The sequence below is a fragment of the Bombus vancouverensis genome, chromosome 10 (genome assembly GCF_051014615.1).
Source record: "Bombus vancouverensis nearcticus chromosome 10, iyBomVanc1_principal, whole genome shotgun sequence".
Taxonomy (NCBI): domain Eukaryota; kingdom Metazoa; phylum Arthropoda; class Insecta; order Hymenoptera; family Apidae; genus Bombus; species Bombus vancouverensis.
Genome location: NC_134920.1, coordinates 12,584,135 through 12,602,019, shown reverse-complemented (window position 1 = coordinate 12,602,019; position 17,885 = coordinate 12,584,135). Strand labels below are relative to the sequence as shown.

Here is a 17,885-nt window from a genome sequence, read left to right as displayed (position 1 = left end):
CGAGAGAATAAAATATAAAAATATTATGACACTTTTTTAAAAACTTATCGACTATATAATTAACGTGAATTAAATTATTTAGCCTATAGCATCAGATAGAGATATTAAAGTGTAAATTACAAGCAAATTTTAAATCTTGAAAAAGCAGGTTCAGAGATATACTATACTTTTACACATTTCGCCTCCACCCAAGAAAGACTTCTGGTTACGTCACTGTTTCAAATGAAGAATAGGATTAAAGTAGTGGTACTACTATTTCCGGTAAAGATACACGAAAGAATAAACTGAAAGTGAGAAATTGAATTTTACGTTATCAAGTTATACAGGTATTATATTTGGCGTATTACATTCAAATATGGTATTTTTAATAAAAAGTATCATACAATTTTTGGAAAATAAATATATAATTACTTGTTAGTAATTTATGTTCTCTGAAACAAATGCAACAAATTTATGTAATGTGTTACGTTTATTACAAAATTATCCAAAAGAATAAATCCATAAGAAGTTTATAACTCCAAAAATTAAAAATGCCATATTTGAATATTCAGAAAAATAATTTTGGTAGTTTTTAAACAAAATGTAAATATTTAGTAATTAACCTATTCTGTTAAATAATATCTGTTATTAATAATTCTGTAATAATTATTTTATTAAATCGCTCAAAGTTAAAAGTATAGATAAGATATTAAATGTTAAAATAAATATTTAATAAAAGAAATAAGCGTTAAAATAAATAAAATTGATTACAGTACGCTTTATCGGCACAAATGTACGTGATAGAATATTCTACAATTTCATGTAGAGCGCATTAGTATCGCGAACAGGTATCAGCGCATGTTGAATAGTGTGTTGCTGTCAAGTTCAAGCATTTACAATTCGTTTCTTTTTAAAAAAGTTATATTTTTTGATAAGAGTAGACGTTACCTACGTTAGAATTATTGTGAAGAACTAACATAATTTCAAATGGTATGTTTGATAGTGCTATCGATTCCTGTATATGATAGATATCTAACCTACATCAAAATATTTGTGCACTTTGACGTAACTATTTCATATATCGAGGGAAATTGTACCGTTATTATTTGAAAATTTATATAAATGCGTTTTACTTAGTACGTACATGTTATAGATACAAGTTGTGTATCGTAACGTTAAATTCGATTGTATTTCGATAATGTTTATGTAACCTATATACGCTTGTAATTATTTAATCTATATTATGTCGTTTTTGTTTTATCAATCTTTATCTTAGTAAATTTTACTTTAACATTTTGTATAAATTTGTTTTGTTATTTTTATAATTTTTTGTTAATGATACTTTATGATAAATACAAAGTACGATAAGTTGAAAGGTTATGTTAATTGCCTTAGCAATTACCAAATACAAAGCATTAGTATGTGATTTAAACCTCTATCAAATAAATGAATGTTGTTTATCAACAGGTTGCTGTTATTTATTCATGCTATTTATATTAACAAACTGATAATAGCTAATAAATTTTATATGCAATTAAGATAGCATCATTATCATAATTAATATGTTTTCATAATTTTCTGTTATAGGTTTTAAATTTTATGCTGAATTTTATTGGATTTTTCATCAAATGAAATATTATTAACATAAAATGGCTGATTGTAAAGATACAGAGAAGGCTGAAGATTCTATGAAACATTATAAATTCGATGGGCAATCTTATATATATAAAGATCCTACAACTAATGTTACATATAGATTTGACCGAGATAAGAATGAATGGATGGTAAAAGATACGGAAGAAACAAAAACAAAAGCTTCTGATGATAATGAAGTTAGGGCACAAGAAGGAGTATTTGGCTTTGAAAATGATACTCATACATATACAGATCCTAATGACGGCAGTGTGTACTTTTGGGACAAGGAAAAAAATGCCTGGTTCCCAAAGGTGAGGTGTGTTTTTCATAAAAGATCTTTCAATAAACTTTTTGTTATTTATATAGCCCATAATGTATTATCATTAAAATATTTTCAAATAATTATTTTTCAGGTGGATGAAGATTTCATGGCAAGATATCAAATGAGTTATGGGTTTACAGATGCAAGTAAAGTAGAAACAAATACTGTGCAACAATCTCAAGCACAAGTAAAGATCGATAAAGAGAAAAAGAAGATGGAAGCCAAAAGAAAAGCACATGAGCCGCCAACCTGGTTCGAAGTAGACGAAGCCCATAATACTGCTATTTACGTGTCTGGCCTACCATTAGACATTACCATGGATGAACTTACAAAGCTTTTCAACAAATGTGGTCTCATAGCACGAGATGAAAAGGGAAAGGACAAGATCAAGTTATATAAGGATACAAATGGTCAACCAAAGGGCGATGCTCTCTGTATCTACATAAAGGTAAGTGATTATTTATCTGGTTTTTGTTGTCAGCTGTTTTATAAATAATTTCATTGGACTTGGAGTAATGATAATATTACTACTGATTAAATTCTTAAAAATAATTACTTTGCACAATTATGAAAATATTTATTTTAACAAAAAGGTAGTAAGATATATGTCTACTATGAAACGTGTAGTATGTTGAATATCACGGAACTCTTTTTATAAAAGTATAAATTTTTTCTTAATTAATTATCTAAATTATCTAAAAAAAGTTTGTTTACTATCACACTTTAGGCTAAAAATTAAATTTCATAGTGATGATTTGACATAGAATTTTTATTGACGTAATGTACATCATGTTAAATGTAGAAGATATGTTTCAATAATTTGGGTATTTTGTAAACAAAACTTAATTCTTCACGAATTAATCGTGGAGTTTCAAGTATTATACAACTTAATGGCGAATGGGTTTTTTAATTTTGAAGTAACATTGTACAAATACAGATTAATATGTAAATAAGAATGTAATGTACGTAAATATAAATGTTTAAGTACATCACACAATATTTCTCGAATCACTTAGCTTATAATTAAACGTATAATCTTTTTTATCAACTTATAAATCCTGAAACGTTCCGGCCGTAAAAAGGTTTTATTCTAACGGTACTTATATGTATATACAATATCATTAAATTAAAGCATAAAAAATAAAAGTCTTGGGAAATTTATATCGATATATACTGATAACATATACTAAATAATGTGTTCTAGATAAACATCAAATATTATATGCATATATATTTTTTTCTGATATTTTTTGAGTAACATTGATATGCAGTCAGTGCATTATCCATTGGTAGTGATACACGTATGCTTGAAAATTTAGGTATAGTCAACATACAATTATCGATATTTAAGCAGTTTGACTATTTGTGATATATTATCTGCTGCTATGATTGCACTATGGTTTTAAACATTTAGTTAGCGCGAAAAATAAATCCATTGTTTTAAATTGCTTTCTCGTGCTACAATAAACCGAAGGCATTCATCCAAGAAATATTTTAGAACTTATTTCTGTAAGAATCATTTTTTAATAATAAAAAATAAATTAAAACAAAGTGAATAAATAGTTTTTCTACAACGAGTTATTATTTTAAATAAAACAAATTTTTAAAAAGTACATTTGCAATTAGATAATTCCATCTTTTATTTCATTGTAGTTTTGCATTTTATAATTTGTTTCTTCGTATAAATGCCTTCGAATGCCGTAATACTTAGCGACAAGCAAAAACTAACATTGCAAATATAGTTCGCTAATGGACGATCCGCGTTTCATGCAGATTAATTAAATAAAAAAATACAAAATGAAATCTGAACACACATCGTACGCGATACACGAACATTGAAGTTATTACTCTACCGATTCGAGGTAACGTTATTAACTAGACAAGTACATCTTCAAGAATCTAACGTCTATTTAGAAAGAGAGGAACATAAGAAGAGACTGTTTTGAGCCGAATAAATTATATCTCAGTCTATGCTCGACTTTAGTAGCGCCTAAATAACTTCATCATCCACAAATTCGAAACGAAACGAAACGAAAATTATAACTCTTTATTTGGCTGAATGAAAGCCTCGATTAATTCAATTTCTAGCAAAATGCAGAATGGAAGAAAGTGTGTGAAACATAGATACAAAATGATCTTTTAGAAGAATAATGATCGATGATTAAAGCAACCAAATAAAGAGTTAAAATAAATAGCGCTTTGTTTATGGCTTTAAAATAACTTCTTCGCTCGCTAGGTTGTTCATCTTGCTCGGGATTTGTGGCAAAATGTTGTTTACGGCTGTTAGACTTTGTGGACCGTTACTGGGCATATCAGGTGCGAATGCACTGTATTCTCGTCCTTGAGGCAACATCTGTGCCACTTGTGGGTAATTCAGTTGAGTTCTGTTCGAGTGATGTCGCATTCTTGTTCTCGGATATAATCCTTTAACGCTGCAATTAGAATTTTAGTTTACAATTACGAATGTACTATTATGCTACAATATGGTTATGCTACGGTTTGATATATGCATAAAAATACCGATATATACATTTAATAAAATGTTAATTCTATGAAAATACATAGCGTTCAAATTTTTTTCGAATTTTACTATGAATTTTCCGGGCAACGTAACGGTCTTTAAGAGAAACCACTTGTCTTCTATGTACAAAATAGTATACTATTGGCAAACGGTATATTTCACAACTTACTATTACTTTATAGGTAAAAGAACTTACCTAGGTGGCCTTGAACCTACATTCACACCATGTGCCCAATCTGAATATTGTTCCGCGTGCTTCTTTCTCCATCCACTTCGTTTCTTATTCTGTCTATTTGATTTCTTCTGTTCTTTCGAGTACTTCTTGCTCTTCTTTCGAGGTTTCAATCTTTGGTTTTGCGGTGCGTAGGGATCTATCGTTTTTTTACGTCTTCTAACTATAATTTAAACAAAGTATCTAATTATAGATGTCCACTTAATCGCTAAAAGGTTCAACAATCGTATGATTCTTGTATGTGTAAATTTTGTTAGTTTTAAGACGAATGTCTTGACGAATGATGGTTTAAGTAGTATTTGAGCTAGAAACGAGCGTCAAGAAAGTAGAATGTTACCTATACGTCCAGCTGGTACTTCGCACACGTAGTGTTTTCGTTCGACGCAACTTCGTGGGCTCCATTTATATCTTAACGTGGGATCGATCGTGATGCAGTGCCATGCATATTGTTGTTTAGAGTGGTTAGATTGAGGTAAACCAAAATTTTGGAACACCACTTTCTCTCCGGTCACTCCCCATTCCCAAGCCATTTGCTGCCAATTGTATATTCCACCGATCCATCTCTCTAATTTCGCTAGGATATAATATTTCAACCAGTTTAGATATTTAACCAATTTCATCCAAATTTAAGATCATATATTTTGTATTTTTTTATGATTGTAAATATAAGATTGTATAATACGAGTGGTTTGAAAAGTATCTATTAGGTAATATGTCTTTTTTTATTTTTATTATTAAATATTGTATTGTAAGACGAGTTTTACTTACTGAATTGATCGCTCGACAAGTATTTCCTTAGCATTCGATCTTTACCATTTCTATCGAGAATCGCTAGAGTAGCGTTTCTATCTTTGCAGTGAAAATAGGCCTCTCTCCAAGGTGCCGTACCTCCGCTTAAGTAATAGCAATATCTTTTCAATCGGAAGAATCCTATAGGGCACATGTACCGCCTTATGATTTCATTTTGTCGGCCGATTCTGAGCCTGTTCGTGGCTGCTGGATTGATACTGTTATTGTACGGCTGTGCCACTACTGCTGATATGCCTGTAAAACAATGAAGTCGTAAAGAATAATTAGCTAGCCTTCATTATCTTATCTCATTTATCATATTCTCTTTAACACGGAAGAAAAAAGAAATCATTTTCAAACATTTAAATAGTATTCTCGTAATTTTATCTTTTCTCGTATCATCTGTAGCTGAGAATTTCGCATATTCCGTAGAATGGCAATGGCATATTCTATCTCGAGAATATTTCTCGTTCAAGGAAATCCTTGGGGACGACACAACAGTTCAACAGTTTCGCCTACACACTGTTCACATAAATTTCTCTCCCGGTGCATCTTCTTTGCATGTGACGAGTATTAAACGAATGCCTTACATTTATGTACGTTTTATCCGTCGGTAAAAATTGATATCCACGGTTTTAACGTAGGTAGGAATGTGCGATAGCAAATTCATTACGTCATACGATTGCATGCTGTAATATGCGGCGGGACTAAGTAGTTCAGTGTTACGGTCGTTCTCTTCCCCGTGCAATAATTTCTTTCGTCTCTCGTGGCTCTGTCCTTTTATGGAAACAATTGCAGAAAATCGAATAAAACGTCAGACGCAGTTTAGTCGCGGATCCTTAATACCTATCTCTTGTCCTTGAGCGTAATTTAACGATTATGTAAACCGTTTTTACGCATGAATAGGCACAATTATACAGATGGAGTTATATACATTACATATATGAAAATAATTTAGTGATCGTGACGTTCTAAAAGGACATGACAGGTCATAAAATTGAGATTTGTTACACAAACAAGGTGATAATTATTGCTGTATAATAATGTCCTCGTTTATACAGATACCGATTAGGAAATTGTTTAAAAAATCCATTTTTCCAATTTTAATTTTAAACTTGTTTTTAAGTCTCTGCTCTTTCTTTCAATTATAAGACGAAGCATGTCGAAGGATGTCGATATATGTATGGTACGATAATTGCAAAAGATTATTTGTATTGCTGTTTGATAGCAAAAACGCGGAGAAGCTTATTTGTCGGTGGTTTAGATATAGCTAATTACCGTGTGAAATTGAATACACGTGATATAACGATTGCTACAGCTAAAAAGGTTAATAGTCTTTGGTATTTATTAATAGCTGTGACAATCTATCTTAAGAGATATATATGACACTATAATTTACACCGATGATAGACATAAGTCGATTACGACCGAATTCCGCAGGGAATGTGTTAATCTCACTGCGTTCTCTTTAACATTTTCGATCGAATCGTATTTTTCAATCATTAAAAAATTTCTCGAATTTGAGAAAAATAAAACAGACTTGTTATTTATATGCGTAATTTTTCGTTTCAATTTTTGCTTAAAGAATCATTTTACGTTAAAGATGTTTATAACGATAACTTTTTATAGAAGGAAATAGCCATTATATGTACTTTAAAGATGCAAGTTTGAAAGTTTTCTTCTAAAGGTTCTTACGCCGTCCGTGCTCAAGTATCAAACATCAGTTAAACTTCCGTGTATTACTAAGTATTCCTAACCTAGTTGGATGCGTTTGATGTTGTCCGGCCTGCGAAGTGTGAATGATATCATCCGAGAAAATTATGCGATGCATTGCTATTACGTCCATACATGGGAATTATTAGGGTAGAAATGCGAAGTGCCAATTACACTGTGCATCTTCCTCTTTGGTTTATTATCATGGAAGAACTCCGGGAATACGTTAACACGACGAAATAGGTTACTGGTTGATCGAGTTGTTTTCATGAATTCAAACTGCAGTACTCTAATTAAATCATGCACCAGCTATTCTCGTAGAATTCTTCCGCGGTTTACGACCATTGAAAAACTTGTTCTATGGACAGTTTTATTCTTTTTTGAGACTTATTCCTTTCACGTCTGACTGTAACGTAGATGTTTTATAGATGTTCCGTTTCCATGAGTACCAATAATGATACTAGTTTGCATAAAAATTTGCAATCTACCAATCGTTTGGGATTTTTTTGAAGTTGCAACGTCACGTTATTTATTTTCCAAGTAATAGGTAATATTACCCTTACACGTACCATATTTGCAATCACCTTGGATAATGTATCGCAATTTCTGTAATTTCTAATTCTGTAGGAACAACATATTCAACTATAAATTATCACTTTAGGGAACGTTTGTAGGAACACGAATTATACGGGGAAAAGTTTCCATCCGCTGAACACGTTTGGTTTGTTGAGCACATTTTGTTTGCTTGTTTCTCCGGCTGGAAACCATAAACGACAAACAGCCGCGGTAATGTTGCAGCTTTATCTTTTCACGTATTCATTCGCAATTGCGTCGGATGTAGCTTCACCGATATTTCTGTATACCCAGGACACGCATTGAATGTAAATCCGCCTTTCAGCAGATATTGCGAACAACTTTTCATTTTATCCGAGTTGTATTATGACAAATTAATGGTCGATATAATCGAAACGAACGTTTGCATCTTTTTAGTCATACGTTTCTGATTGATAGCAAATTTAGAGCTTTTAAGATTCCATTCCTCTACCAATTAGATATCTTTCATTTTTATACATAAATGTTGAAGATGAAAGAGATTTGTTCAGGATTTAATTCGAGCGATGTCAAAGCAGTCCGAATGGAACTTGATTGAAATTTGGAAATTTTATGAATGCGAATGAATCTTTCACGTGTAAAATCCTTGTTAATTCGACGTGTCTAATGTAACGATTACAAATATTTGAGAGGAACAGCTACCAAGGTTCATAATCTTGTCGAGGTATGTGATGACGTAACGGACTATAGAAGTGGCTCCTTTTGTTAAGGTTTCCAATATTTTCGTTTCTTAAATCTGATTAATTATTTAAGGATGAGATCATCTGATTAGTTTGAATAACGAGTAAATTATTCGGCTAATTGTTCATATTTAATCTGTAAATCCGTGAGAGAGATCATACATACGACAAAAACAGTTCTCTGTTAATTGGAAAATCAAATTTAACTTTAATTACATACTTGGTCGTTGCAAAACGTGACGAAAATTAAAATCAAAACGTGAGGAAAATGAAAAGATGGTTATACTTGATCCTTATACATGACTGGAAAAATTTACTAGGCTAACATTATCTTAAACGAGTATTATCGAAATTATACAACCACATAGCACGTATATATGTCAGCTGTTTTATCTATTGTCAATATTCGCATATCAGCAGAGCCATGCGATGCAAACTTGCTTTAACCCAAATCGGTGACTGACTTTGAAAATGTGCTTGTACTTAAACGAACGATAGATACCGAGACTATGTTTCTAGAAATCCGCCATTTAACAAGGTGTAATTAAATACTATACGCCGGACTTTGATATCATCGTGTTATGTCATGAACATTGATAATTAATACGAACGTCTATAACTGTTATTCAGTCATAATTGCGTCTGAACTTTTAATCAGCACGTACATAAGCTGTACCTTTATCTACGTAAGAATCATGTTCATCGATGCGTATGTTGTACTCATGGATAACACGTGTGTCCACAATTTTTTCTTTCATTGACGAGTTACATCTAGCACAAGGCTAACTTTACATGTGCTCTGCGTAATTGTTTCATATTGCTGCATTTTAGCTACAGCGTTCGATTTGTTTCACTACGGCCGATCAACAAGTGTCTCGTGTATGTATCTCTTTTGCTAGTCTTTAAAATAACAGACGTTTAGATTAACTGGTGTAATTATAATTTAATAATCTAGTATCAATCATGTATATAATCTTTCTTTCATGGCATACTTTAGTAAAAAGACTATTTTTATGAAATATAGTTGGGGATTGTATTCGTCATGTTTAAAGTCATTATTAGTAGATGAAACGTATAATCATTATAACTTGCTAACACTGCATATAACTCACTTATGTAAGTATTTTTTTGGGATTTGGTTTTTTCTATTAAGCACAAAAATAAAAATGGTTTCGTTATATGTTTATAGAAGATCATGGCGAATATTGATGTTATTAATGATAAAATTTATACTTATTTTATCACTGGTATTAATTCATTGATCTTGTACAGATATCTCCAATAATAACCGCGTTCGTGAATTTAATCCGTTCAAAGTTAATTCGATCCAAGTTAACTAGATCGAATAAAAGGTGGTGAAAAACCGATACTTATGTAATCCATTATTCTGCAGTTTTGGCAGTGAACACTTTCTTACGGTTATTCTAGTTTTGCGACACATTTGCGGTGTGATTTAATACCGTTGTGTGTGGTCTTCTGACTAAAGATTCGTGTACTCTCTAACAAAAATAGATGGCCGATCTATTCACTTCGGGCATCTAGGTATTCAATGGTATATGTGGCCTTATTTTTATTAGCCCTACATTACATTACATAACGATAAAGAATTTAATATTTTAGCTTCAACTATTCACCTTATTATTTACCTTACATCTTAAATATGAATATTACTATTTTCATTAAAGATTTCGAAGATAAATATAGATTGCATATTGAAACTTATTTTTAATATTTATCAATATAATATGTCGATACGGTATCATTTAGAAAAGTTAAAGATTTTGTTTTGAAAAGACATTTAATCGAAATTTAATTTTCCTAATCTTATACGTAGAAGTTAATTATTAATTGTTATTATTATGTAGTTTAAAGCGAGAAAAAAAAATCTAATCACGAACGTGCATATTTGTCTATCCTCTGGTATTAAATGGTGTGCATCGTGACATTGATTGTATCGTCGCTTCTTCTTTGTTATGTCGAGTTCTTCGGATAATAGTAGGTAAGAAAGATAGAAATCTCGAGTAGCGTTATCGAGTCGCCTAGTTTCGCTTAAAGGCGCCATTAGTAATGAATTTTTTCGTACTCACAAGTGCGTAACCAATCGATATTTGCATTTGGTAGGTACATCCTTTTGCATTTAATGACTTGCATATTGCATCAGTTGAAGCTTGTAAATCGTTCTGTTATAACGTTTCATTATGCTCGTATCAATGTCCGACGTTGGCAACGTTTCTACACATTTTTTTTCTCCTTTCTTTATACGAGTTCTAGGGAGAAAATAATAGAAAATAGAAAAGGAGGAAATGTACTGTAAGGGAACGTCCCATGTTATAAATTTTTAATCTTCCGTGGTGGAAGAAAAATAGGATGGACCGAACCGGCACTCGTTTCTCACCGTGCAGTGGAGTTGTTTCTATTCGTACGTGTCAACAAAATTCTTGAGGTGAATGATCTAAGTTATAAATAAATGGCCAGCTTCTACAATAGTGAATGAAGTTATTTACAATGTTTTCGTTATTCTCTGTTTTCGAAATCTTTCTTAAGATACGCTTCTTCTTTCTTTCTCGATTCGATATATCGGTACTATACGACTTTTTAATTTAATTTATAGTGGTATCTGAGCGTTATATGTTTTTATTGTTTCATTTTTTATTCTTATTCCATTAAACGAAGTTTTATTTTATTTTATTTATTTCAATGCTAAAGGCGAATGTGCCGTTTTAATGGAATTTTTTCGATAGGTGTGTTAAACGAGTATCGACATATATAATTATCATGTTCGTTTTATCCAGCGATCTCTTTTATGTTTATACTAGCTCTATAAACACAGAGGAACCTTTCTTTCGTATTTCGCTTTACCTTGCAATTTGATAATTAATTCTATTCCTCTCATGGTTTGTTCTCTAAAGCTTTCCTCAAAGGATCCAGTCGCAGAAAGCTTTCACGACGACGACTCGTAAACGCACTCCGTAAATTTATTTCTAAGAGAAAAGCCCGCATGTGTGCATAAGTTTTTTGATAAACGTTCACGCTTTTCACTCATAAGCAACATTGAGATAGACATTTCTACCGGAATGAAATACAATTGAAACTAAACCGAAGGTGGAAAAAATGTATTTCTTCCCTCGTCAATCTTTTTATCCATTTAGCCTCCTTTCACTTGATATTTCTCGCGTAAATCACAGGCGTTGAATTAAAATCGGTCGATTCATTGGCGAAACTCATTACCTGCGGCACAAAGAACCAGAAGCAAACACCTCCGCATGGTTTCCACCTGCTCTGTCGTTGATTTATTCGCCGAATTCGTCGATGAACAAGCAAAACGGTGCAAACAGAGTCGTCCTCATCCTCGTTCACAAGTTACACATTGATTCACTCATCAAGATCCACTTGATGTCTTTGTCAATTCGAACGAAATTTTCATAAAAATTCACGACCTAAACGATTCTCGATCACGATAATTCTAATCTTTTTTTTCTGTGTTGGCGCGTTCTCGATTTCTCTGTGTCTGAGACACTGATCAGAAGCGGACGAACACACGGGGAGAAGCTTTCACGGTGGAAGTTCGCGAGCGACTGAAGCCGCCGCTTCCATTCCGCTCGACGTCAAGGTACGAGGCGAGCTTTCGATACGAACTCGCGCTTCCCCCGTGTGCCGCATACTTTCTCGATCTCCTGGCATTTTTCAGGTTCCTCTCCTGGCTAGTTGTACGTTCGTTTCGTTTCGTTCGTCAAACGCATCGGGTCCTCTATCCCCATAGCAATGATATTCGACACTTAAGGAACTTCTCCTGTATTCGACTCTTTAAAAATCGAACCACGCGCTCCTCTCTCCCTTTGCCATTCCATTGAGATTTATCTATCCTCGAACGATTTGGGAATGAGATCTGTGGCTTGAATGCGAGTGTGATATTTTGGTCTAGTTACAGCAACGTTCATAAGTATCTCAGTTCTTTGGTCTATTTCTATTCAGTGGTTTAATTAAAGCAGTGCCGCTTATCTTTTTAAGTAAACTGCCCTTAAAATCAGAAATCTACAAATCTATAAATATAATACTTAAATATAATACTTAATATATATATATATATTAATAAATAAATAAATATATATAACGTTTCGTTTAGATAAAGAATGATTTTCCGCTGTTGCTATCATAATTTTTCCAAACAATTTTTCCCTCATAAAGTAAATATGTTTAGGTGTTTTTTTGGGTGATAAATTGGGATTTGAAGGATTAAAAAACTTTAATGTTGGTTCCTTGTAATAAATCCAATATGTAAACACATTCGGGAATACGCGTAATGAATCGTGCTTTAAAGTTTTAGTCGAAAAGAAACGAATACGAGGGATCGGGAATTATTTATGACTTTGCTAGACATTTTCCTGATCGTGTAAAAAGATTTAGACGAGGAAGAAAAATTACTTCCATCAGAATATTTTGTTTCTGATCTTTTTCTTTTTTTATAATAAAGTCACTAGTATGTACGACGATTTATTTGTATTGTGTTTATATAATGAGACAATTATATTATAATATTATAGTTAATTGAATTTATGTAATTGAATTATAATTTAATTGTTATATCTAATCCGTAGTTTCCTGGACAATTTTCTAGAAACAAATTTTGAAAAATTAATATTTAAATTAACTATTTAAGTTGTACATCGATAAAGTTAATTACTCTTCTTAATTTTTAAATAAAGTCGCATACTTGTAGTATTTTCATTAAAATACCACTAACAAGTGTCGCGATCGGACATTTTTATCTCAGTCGATTTCTTTATCAGGCTGCTAAAAAATGATTATCTTTTAAAAAGTTATGCGTCAAATTTCTCTTTATCGGTAAGTAATCGCAAACACTGCAATATATCGTCACGGCAATCTGCCGTTGTATAGAATTATATTAATAATACGATATACCATACAAGGAATAAGAGAAAAACAAAACGATACATCATGGTTGTGCTTATTTTTTTATGCAAATGAACTCGTCAAGGGATGCACTGCCTTTTTCGAAGCGACGCGCGACGTGGTTAAAAAGAGATCGATCTGCACTGGACAGGGGCATTCCAACGCGTCGTCGTTTCTGGCGATTTTTCAGCTACGAGTTTCGGTTCGACGACTCAGACTCACGCTGATTCAGAGCCCGTGTGATAAAATCCGGAAAGAAGAAATATTCTGCTACTAGGAAGGATGAATTTAATCGAAATATATAAAAATTACATTACAGTATTTGCAATAAGGATTCGTATACACATCTTTTTTAGTTCTTTAGATTTTTCATCTGTTTTTAACCCATTGATATTTGTTACTATCGACGTATTGATTGCATTTATTTATCGAGTTATTTATCGGATTACGAAAGTATATACGAAAGAGAAATTACGTCACATACCGTGCATGTATGAATACCATCGTCGAGTCATTAATATTCTCATGGAGTAAACGAACTGAACGGTAACAGCCGACAAAGTATCAATGTTTCTGAACCTTTCTCTAATTGGGATGAAGAACAGTTTCTTTCGAGCTCTCGTAGACCTCGCCGCTAAAACGTATCATCGAAAATTTGTCACACGTTTTCCGTCGAACAGATGTTGCTTTTCCTTGAAGATTCATATCTGTAATTAGCGTATTGTTCCGTCTGAAAAATGAGAGAACGAGTTCCGATCATTTCTACTGCGTGTCTGAAAGGCGTGGTACCTGCCTTTCTCTTCTTTTTTTATGCTGCAGCGTGTGAAAAATTCGAGGACTCTTCGCGAATACAATTTGAAACGTGACATACTTATATCCCAGCTAACAAAAGTTTGTTTCGTGCATTAAATTACAATGCATTCAAATAATCATTTTCTTTGGGAACTTCATTTTATAACCGAAATATTGAACATTTTTTTGTACAATTCTGGCTCTCTTTAGTTATTAAGAGTTTATGAACCTACTGGATTTTGATGAATTTTATACTTTCATTTAAATTTATTCGATAGTAATGCAATTTAATATATGAGTAGTTTGGAAGCCACATTCGAAAATTCTATAAATTAAAAAATAGAGCAAATATGATACGTTACAAATATCTTCCAAAATTTTTCTGTTTAAAGCATGCCAGTTATTTATAAAACTGCAACCTCACTGAAATATTTGTATCATATATAAATATTTGTACTATGTAAATAAATAAATAAATAAATATTTGTACTATGTAATTATCTCTGTTATATCGATAGAAATTAGAACGAGCGAGATATCAAATGCAGATCAGTAGCAAGATCAGTCACCGAAAATGTCCAAATAAGATAAAATACCAACGGAATTTAGTCTGACAGTAATCAATTTAAAGAGTAAATAGTAAATCAATTTCAGACGATTATACAAGTTGATTGTATTTGTAAGATCGTTGATGTAATATCTCTCTACGAAAATTAATTCATCGTGTAAAACATGTAGTTCTGAAGTATATACGTATAAAAAAAGCTAATATCATTTTCATAGTAGGTTCAATCTCTTCTCCATTAGCGATAGTTTGGTAACTTCTTGGCATGCTTTCAACCAACTTTTCGGCTGAATAAAACAGCAGCTTTCATATTTTTCGAACACCATCGTTCTCGAAATTTATTCCTCGTTTATAATAAACCAAATATTTTCCACGAAACGTAATGATCGACGATAGAAACAGATATGAAACGAATCCTTGGAGATTTTTTATCGTAGTCACAGAAACGAAATTCGATGAATTGACTGAAAAATATTGCAACCGCGTTATTATCTTTACGCAACGTTGGTGATTAAAGAGTTAAGCATCTCCCAGAAAACGTTTACATTTTACTATTCCTCGAAGTCTTTCGATCTTTCCGAATCCGAAAATATTGGGACGGAGGATGAAGGAAGTATAAAATGAATAAAGGGAATAAGGGCTACGGGACCAGTAGCTCGGTATCACGAGAAACTTGCGAGTTTAATCAGTTTTACGAAAGTGGTTGTTACGTAGGTTGGAATAAGAGAAGACTAGCTTCCAGAAAATTGGAATACGTGTTTAAGTTCTGAATACGGGGCGGCTATTGATCTTCTGAATTGCAAAATAAGGTAGGGTTTCAACTGATCGTTGTTCTGTTGAAAATAAAGGCGGTGTTTATTTTTACGAGTATACGTCAGCGAACGTGAAAAATAAATGAAGGAAGTGTAAACTTTGTTCGCGTTTTGTGCAGTAACTATTTATTTTCACTGTTTTTTTTTTTTTTTAAATAAACGCAATGTGATTCTAACGCTGATGAGATAAACGAATAAAATATTCTGAAACACGTGGAAGAAGTATTATCTTAATTACCGAATTCATTTAGAGCGATGTAAAATATTTTTAGTACCAATATTGATATTGGTATCACAATGAATGAATGAAATAGAAGGAATAAGTAAGAATGGAAACCGTTGTCACGAGAAACACGCGTTTTTAATTAGCCGTTTAAAGGAAACGATTACACAAGACAAATATAAAAAGATGTAAATCATGACTCGCTTAACTCCCGCTTTCACGAGGACTCGTTATTCATTTTGTTCTTTACCTTCCGTTTCATCTACGCAACTGCAGTGAGAGAAATCGCGTTCGCAAAATGTTTGAGCAAGTTCGTAATTTTAATCTATCTTTAAAAAAGATTACAAAAGGAACATTTTAACGCGAATTAAGCTTCGACTGAATTCCACAGTTCTACAGATTTTAATCCTCTTAAATTTAAAGGTCTGCCAATCCCGTATTTTTAATACATGCCCACAAAATTCCTTCATCGCGATGCTATTTGATCTTTTTTCTTCTTTTTTCTGCCAACAAAACTACCGACAAACGAGAAAACATTTATGGTAACTGATTCATTTACGATGATGACTAGACATTCAAGGTCGCAGTTTATGGCAACTGGTAATTAAGAATACAATGAATGATGCTCGAAAGAGGACGATCAATTCGCTAGCTACGTGCCAGCTTTTACTTAGCACCTATGTGTACAGTTATTTAGTATGCATCTTATCTCTGGATACTGATGGGACACGAGTGTATGATTTTTAAACAAGCATAAAGCAACGATTATAATATTTTTCGCGCGTTTCTATATGTTGTCTCGACGATTACACGTGCTTAAAAGACCAGCGTGTTAATTTCGTCAATGTACACGATAGTAATCGTTCCTCGTTGAGAAGTACGTTGTGAATTCGCAATTTCCGTGAAAGAAAATGTGCAGAATGTGGACTTTCCGGTAAACAGCTTTTTCGTGCCTCGCGGTTGGCAACAGCTGAGCAAATATCATTATCTTTATCGTTATTTTCTCGTCCTTGAATTTAACTACTTGCGGCAAGTTGTCGGCTTTTTGCATTAACAAAAATACGTTAAGAATATCTACGTGCGGAAAGAATTGAAAACATATGGCCTTTCTGTGACGAGTGTTTGTATGGTAAAGAAGATAGAATAATGACCCGATCTTGACAACCATTCTTCTCTGAATGATAGTTAAAAGAACATTGTACACATATTTGGAAAAAGAAAATGATAATGGAAAATTTGTACTTCTTGTTATAGAATTATCGTAGAACATCGTATATCATATTTCTATTCTTTTACAAAACCTTCATTGTTGTTCGGAATATTTATATCGTAACTTATTATACGTTTGAAATATTTTAGTCGATCGAGATATTTTATATTTTTGCGCGAACATCGGTGATGCGTTTGTTGAAATTAAATCATCAGTTAGATACAAGATATTTAGGAAACTCTATTAATATTTCGTAATTACGATTAGCAGCATATGAATCGTTTTGATCGTTTGGCTTATTAAAATTCCGTGCAGTTAAATATCAAATTCCAGTCGTTTAAATTTAAAGTACTTAAGAATTTCAAACATTTCGCTGCAATTGTAATTAAGCTACCTTTCATTCCATTTATGTGTAATGAAGCATGTGATGTACGCTCGATATTACCGTAATATTCTACAATTGTCAACTATAAATTACGCTCCGTTTACTTTATTCATTCAACTACTTTGTCCATAAATTACGTACGAACTGTTTGGTTGATATAATTAACGATTAACATTTAAAATTCCGTGGAATTTCATTTATTTGAACGTATTAAGTAATAGTTGATTGTAATAATGAACGTGATGAATAATTCGGTAACAGTAGTAATTTATGTAAAAAATTCAGCTTGTGGAACATTTTAAAGATTCCTGAAACGTTGGTGGCTCTCGCAGTTGTTAATCATCGTTTGCATTCTGCTGAAATACTTGTTCGCGCCGTTTTTCGTTTCTAACTCTGGAAACCATCCAGGAGAAGGAAGGAGACGCAGGGTTAATTCGTATTTACTGTCACGTACCCGACGTACCTTTATTATACTCTCGTCCTATCCTTGGTGCACGTATCCGA

The 17,885-nt window shown here is 32.5% G+C and overlaps 2 protein-coding genes across 2 annotated transcripts in view; one reads left to right on the top strand and one right to left on the bottom strand.

Moving 5' to 3' along the window:
* Positions 1-806: 806 nt before the first annotated feature.
* barc (RRM1_TatSF1_like and RRM2_TatSF1_like domain-containing protein barc) overlaps positions 807-17,885 on the top strand; it is a 57,960-nt gene continuing 40,881 nt past the window's right edge. Inside the window, exons 1-3 of the mRNA XM_033345682.2 lie at positions 807-969; positions 1,567-1,925; positions 2,028-2,384. Of these exons, the coding sequence (XP_033201573.1) occupies positions 1,629-1,925; positions 2,028-2,384 (654 nt within the window). The 5' untranslated portion in view covers positions 807-969; positions 1,567-1,628. The remainder of the gene's footprint in view (positions 970-1,566; positions 1,926-2,027; positions 2,385-17,885) is intronic.
* Positions 2,685-12,067, bottom strand: LOC117163430 (uncharacterized). Its single transcript, XM_033345683.2, has 5 exons — positions 11,712-12,067; positions 5,458-5,733; positions 5,027-5,263; positions 4,654-4,852; positions 2,685-4,368 (listed from the first exon to the last, which is right to left on the bottom strand). The coding sequence occupies exons 1-5, from the start codon at positions 11,746-11,748 to the stop codon at positions 4,140-4,142; spliced, it is 978 nt and encodes a 325-aa protein (XP_033201574.1). The 5' UTR covers positions 11,749-12,067; the 3' UTR covers positions 2,685-4,139.